Here is a 12,022-nt window from a genome sequence, read left to right as displayed (position 1 = left end):
ATTTTACCTAAATTTTGCATACTCCAGCATTCATGTAATAGCCTAGGACATAAAACAATTTTCTTTCCAAATACACTCCATTTTAGCCAGAATTTATTTGAATTATGTCTGGTAAAAATACCAGCATTTTTCTGAAAAATAAGATTGGAGAAAGAATTAGATCCTTACCTGACGTGGCTGTTCATTCATTCGTTGAGGGTCTGATTTCACTTTATTACTAGGATGATTTGTGACTTTGGTTACCGGTTGTTTGAAAATTGATGCTGTTTGTCTAATTGGCAATGTTGTATTCAAGTCTGGTTTACCCTGTGAATATAAATTTATTTTTATTTAAAATTACATAAACACAAGCAGATGACTTCTTACAAATTCAATATCTATTACTTTAAATCAAATTATTCCAAACTTCTCAGTCTATCGCAGCATTTTAAATACTCTAAAGTACATTTGAAGCACCTAATACGTCACACATGCACGAAGTTTCCTCAAAATAAATGAAAAACTTTTTGTATACTTTTTTTTTTTCTTTTGAGACGGAATCTCGCTCTGTCGCCCATGCTGGAGTGCGGCTCACTGCGACCTCCGCCTCCCGGGTTTACTTACGCCATTCTCCTGCCTCAGCCTCCCGAGTAGCTGGAAGTACAGGCGCCCGCCACCATGCCCAGCTAATTTTTTGTATTTTTAGTAGAGACGGGGTTTCACCGTGTCAGCCAGATGGTCTTGATCTCCTGACCTCGTGATCTGCCCGCCTCGGCCTCCCAAAGCACTGGGATTACAGGCATGAGCCACCGCGCCTGGCCAGCTTTTTGTATACTTTTAAGTGTAAGAAAATTCTCTCCATAAATTTCGTATCTGATTAGCAAGGTACTAGTGACTTTAAATGAACAAATATGTTTAAGGTTGGTTTATACAAAAAAAAAAAAAAAAAGAACTTGGGGTTTTGTTTGTTTGTTTAGGGACAGGGTCTCACTCTGTTGCCCAGACTGGCGCAACGGCATGCCTCATGGCTCATGGCTCACGGCAGCCTCGACTTCTTGGGCTCAAGCAATCCTCCCACCTCAGCCTCCCGAGTAGATGGGACTATAGGCACGTGCCACCGCACACCAGGCTAAGTTTTTGTATTTTTTTTTGTAGAGATGGGGTCTCCCTACATTGCCAGGCTGATCTCAAACTCCTGGACTCAAACAATCTGCAGTCCTCAGACTCCCAAAGTGCTGGGATTACAGGTGTGAGCCACCACACCTGGCCAAGAACTTTAAGGATAACAATCAGGATAGCAACCATTTCTACATTCTGAGAATGGAGGGAAATATTGGCATACTTGGGCATTAAAATATAAACAACCTGATCAGCAATTAGGAGGCCAGACTTACATAAAACCACATAAATTAACCTCTTTTATATAAAAATAGGTAAGTAGAAATGGTAGTTCTAATTCCAGCAAACAGAACTCAATTTAGAAAAATGTGATGTTCCTTATTTTTAATATACAGTAGGTCTTTGAATAATGTCGTTTTGTTCAATGTCATTTTGTTATAACAATGATGAGAAAAAAATAATCCATTCCCAGCCTAAGCCCATCTGTGTGACGTTGGCATGTTCTCCCCAGGTCTGTTTGGGTTTTCTCTGTGTACTCCTGTTTCCTCCCACATCCCAAAGATGAGTGAACTTTAGGTTCAGTGGTGCATCCCTATGGTCCCAGCCTGAGCAAGCGTGAGTGCAACCTGTGATGGGAAGGGGTCCTTTCCAGGGTGGGGTCCCCGCCTGGTACCCTGAGTTGCTGGGAGAGGCTCTGGCCACCCACGACCCTGAACTGGAATCAGTGGGTGAATAATAATCTTGTTTATATTAATCTTCCTTAAACGTGTGGAGAGCTCACATTAATTTCAATGTTTATCATTAGAAGTGTTTTGGTCTTTATTTAGAAGTTTGGGATGTTTTGTGACCAGAAATATGCCACAGGAACTTAATTTTTGTTTATATCAATTAGCCTAGAGTAAATATGTTTCATTACAAATCATATGGCTAAAAGTCAGTTTCCGAGAACCTATCAACAACATTAAGTGAGGACTTACTGAATATTATATTTAATACTTTTAAAGGAGACTTAACACTGAAGCTTCGTAAAGCGACATAACTTATTTACCTAGTTTTAATCAATCAATCAATAAAATCTAAGATGTGTTCCAACGAGGTCAAAATGTGACCAGAATTGCTATTAAGTTAATTTGCAATATTCTTAACAAGAAAGAAAAGGGAGAAAACACAATTATTGTGTTTTCTGAGATTCTGGGAAAAAAGATGAAGTTACATATACCTGAAAACAAAATACATCTGATATATTTTTTGATATTTACAGGATATTTGATGAACTTTACTACTACCCCACATAGAAACTGTAGTGTCAACTTCCATGCTCCAAAACAGCATGCATCAGAATCACCCAGAGGGCTTGTTAAAACACAGATGACTGAGTCTCACCCCTGGCACTGGGCTTTCGGCAGGTCTGAGATAAGGCCTAGGAATTTGCATTTCTATTAAGGTCTCAGGTGTTATTGATGCTGCTATGCCCGGGACCACACCTGGGGAAGCACAGCTCTACAACAAAGATTGCAACTTGATCACAGGTGGATCAAGTCCAACCCAGAGATGAGTGTTCATTTTTTAGTGCCTTTAATAAATTAAGTCAGCACCTAAAAATCTAGAGTTTTCATATAAAATCCAGAATTCTAGCTTCTCTTAAAAACTGAAAGATCTAGAAATACTGGACTTGGTTTGGCAACAATAGGCTGTGACTGGTTAGAAATGGCTGTCCAGTAGTGGCCTCAGGGTCTCCTGTTGCAACATTCCTCAACAACTCATATTTGCATTACCTGTCTGGGCCCTATAGGCACTGAGTTTGTGACCTCTACTTGAAGAACATCAGCATGCCTAGAAAGATAAGCCTCACAATAATCTGACAACTATTACAATTACAGTATTCTTTAGATTCACTATTAAATGTGTCCTCACCTCTACACCTCCCCACACAACACAGCCCTCCTCTCTGTTTATATTGGGCAATCCTGTCATGCCTTTATCTCATTTTTCCCCCAGTGTCTCTGCTTACCTTTAAAAGATATACTCATCTTACATGACTCTAACAGTATTATTTCTAAGGTATTTAGCTTTATCTTTATGGATTGTCAAAAAATATATAAAATGTGCAAATTTGGCTAAGCTGCAAAGTAACCACTTAGGTTGCCAACTCTACAAAGTGTGAGGCTCAGGAGTATGCATTTTAAATACTCTCCTGGTCATTCTGTGATGCAAAGAAAGTTTGAACACCTCTGATATATGACATCTAGACCATTTGGAGGCCCTAAATGAAGTCATCCAACCTATTAATGACAACAGGCAATATTCAGTCCTTAAGCAGCTTCACACATAAATGCTTAGAGGGAACTTCTTGTCACTAATTAGGTATAATCAATATGTATCACTAAATGATACCTTGTTTGGCTTTTAATGTTTTTGTTTTTGAGATGGAGTCTCACTCTGTCGCCAGGCTGGAGTGCGGTGGCGCGATCTTGGCTCACTGCAACCTCCACCTCCTGGGTTCAAGCGATTCTCCTGCCTCAGCCTCCTGAGTAGCTGGGACTACAGGCATGCGCCATCACACCCAGCTAATTTTTGTATTTTTAGTAGAGACGGGGTTTCACCATGTTGGCCAGCATGGTCTTGATCTCTTGACCTCGTGATCCGCTTGCCTGAGCCTCCCAAAGTGCTGGGATTACAGATGCGAGCCACTGCGCCTGGACTTTGTTCTTAATAAAGAATGATATACTCTGCTGGTATTAGAACAAAGGTGGCATCACGTGTCTACTCAGTAGACACAGAGAAGTATTTGCAACTGTCTGCATGAGTAAACATATTCAAACCTGTGAGATTCTCATTCTTAACCAAGGATGACTGGAGGCAGCAGGAACTACTCTAAACTGTTTTAAACTATGAATCCTGAATCCATGAAGACTGGAAGGAAGCATGGAATATGTCAAACTATTGATGCTATTGATGCTACACTGGTAAGATGGACGTTTTTCCATTCACTTATGTTTCTGTGCAATAAAAAAAATTAAAAGAAAAGCCTGGCTAAAATACTTAAGATATACAACTAACTTCCATTGTCTAATGAGACAGTTCATTCCCCACTGGTACAGAATGAGACATTATTCAAAATATGCTGCATTATTCTTCACTCAATCTTATTTTGGTTTTTAGGATTTTTTCTCCTTTTAACTGGCCTAGAAGCTCTGACAACAGAAAGAATGTCTTTAATTTGGTTTTCTAAAACAGTATCACATGAAGCTGAGTAATCTGTAAAGCTGGACTAACTAGTTTTCCCAGAAACCGTCAATTCTATTACCTCTATCCTGAGGACTGCCCTGAGTCACTATTAATTTATGCCCAGTTGTGTGTCTTTTTCTACAGTTTAGTTTAGAATCTAAAGGAGCAATCTACCATCAACTTTGGAGTTAAAAGCCAGACACTTTTTTATGGGACAAGATTAAAGCTTTTATGTATATGCAATCTTCTTATAACTTCAATATAAGAAAAAGTGAAGCGGAAATTCTTTGTTACAAAATTAAACTGGCAAACACATTCTAATATCAGAACTAAGTTTCCAACTTTTGAAAAATCTATGTACAGACTAGTCCTCAAATCAAAATGTAATAAATTTTATAATGTGTATATTAGGCTTAAAGTATTGTTCTTGAGGATCTATTTTATCCCCCTAGTTGCAGGGAGGAACATAAAATAAATCTTTATTTTTAAAAATTTTACTTCCTCTTTCCAATAAGTATCTGAGATATATCATTTGTACATTCCCAAAGGACAAAATACACAAAAATTAATTTTTAAAAACAGAAAATCAAGGACAAGGAAAAAACAGATATCTGTTTGAAAAGATCAGTAGTGATACTAGAGCTGAGCATCAAATGTGGATCTGAATTTTCAAGGGGCCTGGGCAGAGAGAGAAACATTCAATTACACAGATATCATGGTCAGAAAGGAGGACGCATACCAAGTAATGAGGAAAACAAAAAATGTCCAGGTATTAACTCTAGAAGAAAATGGATAAAGGCACTAAACTTCACAACAAATACTAAGCAGATTTCAAATGTTTTTTTCTTTTTTAGTGACTTTCCATAAAAACCAAGAACATAAGACTTAAAGGACAACTCAGTAAAGGTGCCTAATTATTGGCACCTAGGGCCTAATTATTGTATAATCTTCCAGTGATCTCACGTGATTAAGGATACAAGAGAATAAAGAGGCATATGAAGAACATGTATCATAAGCCAGTGGTTGTCAATTAATTTTGTATTTCTGCCCCTTATGAGAAATTTGAAAATATATATACCCCATCTGCATTTTAAAGTCAGCAAGAATATTTCATATTTTAATGTAATCAGTTGCAAAGGATGCACTTACCAGAAGTAATTTAAATGCTAATACTTTAATAATGCACTGTTACATCTAACAGAATCTAAATGTACCCACCATTACCTATTGATATATGAACAAACTCTTCAATGGTTATAAATTTTCATTCCCTTTGCTCTTTGAATAATTCCATTTCCAAAGTTATTTCCTATTTTAAACTTGATAATCTTTCACTGATCATTTATATATCATGAAATTATTTCACTTTCTGTGACCATAAAGCTCTTAGTGATAAAACAACAAATTTCTTCTGGTTTATTACAATTATTAGTATATATGTGACCAAAATAAAGTATTACAATTTTTAGTACATAATTATATATATAGAAATTTATTGTGTGTGTGTATATATATATATGTAGCTTAATGAAAATAATTTTTTAAACAATTTTATATTCTCAAGTGTGTATTACTAATTGCTAGAATGGGACAAGCTATAGCATCAATTCTATTCCTAGTGTCCCTTTTCCATAAATGTAGCACTGAGAAATGTTGTTCACATAAATGAGTAGATAGAATGAATTTTATTCCAAGTCATTCAAATTCTCTGAACTCCTTTTGAGTTACATGATAGAATGTAACAGTGAACCATCAAAAAAATTAAAAAATCAGTCAACATCTACATAAAGTCCTCTAAATTTTGTTGAAAGCAAATAATTGTACCTGTGGAAAGAACTGACTGTTCCTGAGTCAGTTGTGTTCTCAATCCAGTATCTCGTACTGTCCCTTTATGATATCAAACATTTTGTACCATGGTAATATTGCATACAAGTGAGAAGTATGCTGTTCTGTAAAATGGGAGGTTGACTATAAAGGAGAATTACAGAAAAAATAATGTGTACTTCTATCACAGGTTACATTCTCAGATCAATTGAAGGAAACAGTGTATATGGAATTTAAAGATATCAAAATGGATTCCTTTAAAGCCATTGATGTCTATGAATATCATGTAAAGCCTCCACACAGCATAGTTTGAACACCAGGGACTTATACTATACAATATTGTAAATACCACTTTTTTTCAGTATGACTTTGAAATAAAGCTTTATGACAGTTCAAATTGTACATATTCTAGGGTCCAAGTCTAGCTCATTTTATCTTTAAAATTCACGCAAATTTTGCACTTTACCTTAAACATTAGCCATGTTTAAGGTAAAAATGTTGCTCTACCTACCCAAAATGTTCAAATAAAACTGACACTTCCAAATATTATTCAAGTGTCATTTTAATTCTGTGGTTTTTGCATACACGCACACACTCCCCCAAAAGATACTCCAATTTGAGAAGCAGAGACTGTATCTCTAAGGTCGGTTTCCTCATCTGTAAATGAGAATAATAATAGCTACTGCATAAGATTCTTATAAAAATCAAATGAGATAATGCATGTTATGCTGCTGCTGCTACAAATGCAGCTTTCATTCAGTTGATCATTGAACAAATATTGAGTGCCTACTATGTGCCAGGCACTGACTGGACCATCTATATATAGTCATTTAAAAAAAGAAAAAAATTCAGCCCTTAATAAAACAAGTTTATAGTTTATAATATAGTCATGTTGGTACAAATTCTAAATAAATAGCAGTTATTTCTTTAACCTAAACAGGTTATTGAACATGCTATTAAAATTTAGAAATTTAACCTGTTAAAGTTTTCCCAGAAATAAAGGTATCCCCTGGTTCAAACAAAGGTGTGCCTGAGTGATACCTTTAGGTCAAATCAAGGCTATTCTCAAAAAGTAATTGGAGATTTGCTCGAGAATATATACAGTAGTCCATAGTGAATGTCTTTCTACAAAATCAAATGCCAACAATGGAAAGTGCCTTACAATTCTTCATAAGTTTTTAATATAATTCACATACCATAAAACTCATCATTTTAAAATGTACAATTTAGTGGTTTCTAGTATATTCACTAATTTATGCAACTTCATAGGTTTTTACAAAAAGTAAAGAAAAAATTATCTGGTACCCATGATGTTTATGCAGAAAATCTACTTAGTCTGATATCCTATGTGGGGAACAAGATTTTTTTAAAGGAGATCAATGGCATATTAAAATATTAATAGGATGGATGGACTATACTTTGAGCTCATTAAAAAGGACTACACCTGTTCACAGAAGAATGATTACAATTCATCAATGAAACAAGTTTTGAAGAGTTCTGCTTGAAAAATAACTTACTGGAGCTTTAGTTAATGTAAGATCATTAACAGACATCACCAAAAATGCCAGAGAGTTTCAACCAGATATCCTAGAACAGTCCTACTCAAACTCAGACAGTTATTATATGGAATTAATCATCTCCTTTACTTCTCAGTTGGCATTAGCTATGTACACATATTGGGAGAACTATGGAAATAGTGACACAAATGGTTTTCCGTAGGGCTTAATTCTATTGCCAACCTGGAGCCTACAAGTTAGCTTAACTCTTCAGGACCTACAAAAGTTTTGTTAACACCTGGGCATACTAAACAAAGCTTGTTAAAGCCATATCATGGACAACTCTGTTTCCGAATCTACCTTCATGATTATCACTATAGCCAAGTCCAGGCCCTCTCAAAAAGTTCTATCACACTCAGACACATTTGAAGCACTAGTTTATAATATAATAAAGCTGGTATCATACTGAACAAATCATTCTCATCAGCAAGCCCATTTGCTAACATGGATAACATTCTTTTGTTCACTCTTTGCATCCTAGCAATCTCTATCCAATCAATATCTACATGACTCAAATTAGCCAAAAGGATGGAACAGTACTATTATTAATAGCTAATAACCTGATTATCTTCATTAGGTAAAGAATATCAGCTAAATATCCTTTATGTATTCACTTACTAAAAATATTTCTGTATTTGAGAAAAATTAGCTCTTTGAACAAGAGAACATGAATTAGCTCTACGGTCTTTTGCTACATCCTACCCTTTCTTCCTTTATTCATTCATTAAACCAGTACTGTCCAAGTCACCATCATCCCCACCTGGACAAATACAACAGCTTCCTAACCGGTCTCCGACTTTCACTTCTGTAACTCTGTTTTCCATACAGTCAAAGCAGTCATACTTCTCCCTACATAAAACTCTCAGACAGCATTCTATACTATTCCTTATGCTGGCTGGCACAGCCCTATTACCAGGCTTGCCTACTTTAACCTCACCTAGTAATACTCCTCCACTCACTAAGCTCCAGCAAACCTGGCCTTTTTGTCTTCACATGATGAGTGCATCCTTCCTTAGAGAATTTACACTGGCTACTCCCTCCATGGGGAAAGCTTCTCCTTCTGGTTTTTGTATAGCACCTCAAATGTTGAATATTTAAAATTGATTTTATTTACTCACATAAATTATTTCCCTAAAGTGACCTCAGTAAATGGCACTTTTGTCTACTCACTTAATCTAAAAACCAAGAACTCACCCTTAAGTACTCTTTCTCTGTTATGCTCTATACACAACTCATCAGCAAAACCAGTCAATTCTATTTTCAAAAGAGATTTAGAATCTGTCCACTTCTATCTCCACGGGCACGTGTCTAGAGCATCATCATTATCATCATCAGCAGCAGCAGCATCATCCTACAACAGCTACTTGCTCCTCACTTCCACTTTTGATTTCAGCATCCAATTAGTAGAAACCTGTATTCAACAGTGGCCCGCACTTATCCCTTGGAGGGACTTTAGGGCCTAGAAATGCTAGACTTATCACCTACGACCTATTCATTCCCCTTCCCTGTCCCCAACTTTATCTACAGAGACCAGAAAACACTCCGTTGAGCAAGACTTTAATAACTGACAAACAGGATATCAGTATCTTTGGCAACAATTTTACTTTCTCCATAGGTCAGGAATGTTGGTGGAATAAATGAAGTCTTTGTTTTCGGTTAGGATGGAGGAATCCTAGGAAGGTAGAAGCCAAGAGGCAGTTCTTACCACACTATAGGCCCTACCAGGAGCTGGTCATCGGAAGGGTCCTATCACAGGGCTCTGAATGTAATTAACTGGCCATGAAGTACCTCAGGCAGAAATAAGTCAGTCCAGTACGGCATTACTTCAATAACTGCAAAATCCATAGTCAAACAAATGCCTATTCTGAGCTGCAGCAAGTGATCTGGCTCTTCACCTACTCCCTCACATCTTCTGCCAAGCTCCTTCTCCTGCTTTTAAAAAAGTGGTTTTCAGTTACAGATTCCATTGAGAATTTGAGGAAAATAAGCTCTCTTGGAGAAATGTACACAAGGCTGGATGCTGTGGCTCACGCCTGTAATCCTAGCACTTTGGAAGCCAAGGCAGGTGGATCGCTTGAGCTCAGGAGCTTGAGACCAGCCCATGCAACATGGTGAAATCCTGTCACCACAAAAAACACAAAACGTTAGCCAGGAGTGGTGGCCTGCGCCTGCAGTCCCAGCTACTCAGGAGGCTGAGATAGGAGGATCACCTGAGCCCAGGAGGTCAAGGCTGAGTGAGCTGTGATCACACCACTGCACTTCCCCCTGGGCAAGAAAGTGAGACCCTGTCTCAACAATAAAATGTACACACACAAAAATTGCACACGATGCAAAGGTTCCTGGAGGTCTTTCTGAGGCATGGTCACCCAGATTAGAAACCTCTCTGCCTACTGGTTCCTTCCAAGCTGACCTCTTTAAACCTTTAAAGGAAAAATAACCATAACATTCTCTGATCATGCATTCTCTTCTGAATATTGTCTTCTCTCTTCCACTTCTCATTCAAGTTTCTTGACAGTAGTCCAACCATTTTTGTGCAAAGGGGTAAAAATGCATGTATGTGTACATGTTCATAAATGCATATAAGCTCTAGACAGACATACAAAAAGCCTCATTAACAAGTTTCCTCTAAAGAAGAGGACTGGGACTGAGAGACAGGAGAGAGGGAGACATTTTTCACTGAGTATCCTTTTCACTATGTGCCCAAATCACTTAACCAAATAATAAAATTTTAAAACATCTGAAAGAACAGGCACATTGTTTTTCCAGTCTCCCATTTCCCAGAAACTTTCTGGAATTCTAAATAGGACTTATTCTATCCATTGAAACTGGTAATGTAAAGTCACCAGTTGCTTCATAATTTAGAAATCCAATGGCTAGACAAGTCTTTATCCTCCCTGATCTCTAACAAAAGTCTTGTTTTCCAGGCTGTTGTAACACTACATTCTCTTGATTCTCCTATTTCTTTTCTGGAAGGTCCTCTTACTCTCTACAAGATTCATTTATTCATTTAATCCATGGGCCTACAGAGTGACAAGATACACTTCGTTTGTCCTTATTTTGGGCATTATCAATGACAAAAACACTGTCAAAGGAGTTTTCAAAGTGTGATCTGAGAATTCCTGGGGGTCTCCAAGATCATTTTGGAAGTCCAAGAAACAAAACTATTTTAACTCGATCTTCCCCACTCCACCCCCAAAACTTGCCCTTATTCCCCTATCCCCTGACTCCCTGCCCCAAGTGACCAAAGCCAGAATTGTTGCATGCATCAATTCTCTTTCTGTAACCATCAGGTACTTCTAATTTCTCAAGTCTCACCTTTCCATACTTTCTGCCACAGGATTAATTCAGGCCATCTTTATTTTTCCAGACTTCAACAGCCCAACTATTCTCCCTACTTCTAGTTTCATCCCTTCCCAAATCCAGTCTCCATACTGTGCCCCATTCAATATACCCAAATCTGATTCTTATCATCACCACTGAGTTTCTCAAACTACACAGAAATTGCCACCAAGATAGATGAGCTCTCCACAAAATATTTTATTATTGTTGAGGATAATTAAAACAAGTACTTTCTAGATCATGTGACTGAAAACCTAGCATACAGCCATATACCTATCCAAGTATGTGTTTATACTCACAATAACATACTACCACCTTAAACCAAGATCATTCATGAGAAATAAATAATGGCAGACTTAACACACAACTGATTCCACTCAAGAGAATATGATGTTCTTTATTTTCAAATGTATCCAATTTGGGTGAATAGAGAAATGTGATGACAGAACTGAGCCTTTCCAAGATACCTGTAGTATTGTCAAGCAAAACTAAAAAATAATTTGTTCCATACCATATTCATATTGTAAGCAATTTATAAAATATGTCATATGTCACATTAAATTAATGTTAGGGAACTTGAATTTTATTAGTTTTGTAGATTTAATTTATAAAACATTTGATGTTAAGACCTAGAAACACAAATTCAGTATGTTTATACATCTAAAACACTAAAATAAACTTCCAGTGACAAACCAAGCTACTTGAAGTTCTCTAAACATATCTTGCACTTAGAATCACTGTATTCTTGCACTTAGAATCACTGTATTCTTCTTTATCCTAGAGTGTCTCCAATTAAATTTTAATATCATCTTGCCTCTCCTCCCAGTTCCCTGCTAAAAATGTTGACAGTCACATCTATGAAACCCCGCAACATCTCCTCTTTGAAAAACCAAACATAAATGCCTAAACAATATTTAGCTTTTGAAGCAAAGGTTTGGTTTTTGTTTGCATATTGAGAGGCAAAGCTCTGGAGCCGT

The 12,022-nt window shown here is 36.9% G+C and overlaps 1 protein-coding gene across 2 annotated transcripts in view; it reads right to left on the bottom strand.

Annotated features, from left to right (window-relative positions):
* Window positions 1–12,022, bottom strand: part of MBD2 (methyl-CpG binding domain protein 2) — a 70,362-nt gene that overhangs the window by 34,609 nt on the left and 23,731 nt on the right. For both annotated transcript variants that reach the window (XM_073006285.1, XM_007973967.3), the window contains exon 3: window positions 169–306. In XM_073006285.1, coding sequence (XP_072862386.1) covers window positions 169–306 — 138 coding nt within the window. The remainder of the gene's footprint in view (window positions 1–168; window positions 307–12,022) is intronic.

This window comes from Chlorocebus sabaeus, chromosome 18 (genome assembly GCF_047675955.1).
Source record: "Chlorocebus sabaeus isolate Y175 chromosome 18, mChlSab1.0.hap1, whole genome shotgun sequence".
In the NCBI taxonomy this organism is placed as follows: domain Eukaryota; kingdom Metazoa; phylum Chordata; class Mammalia; order Primates; family Cercopithecidae; genus Chlorocebus; species Chlorocebus sabaeus.
Note: the sequence above shows the minus strand (reverse complement) of the source record. Positions and strands in the feature narration are given on the sequence as shown.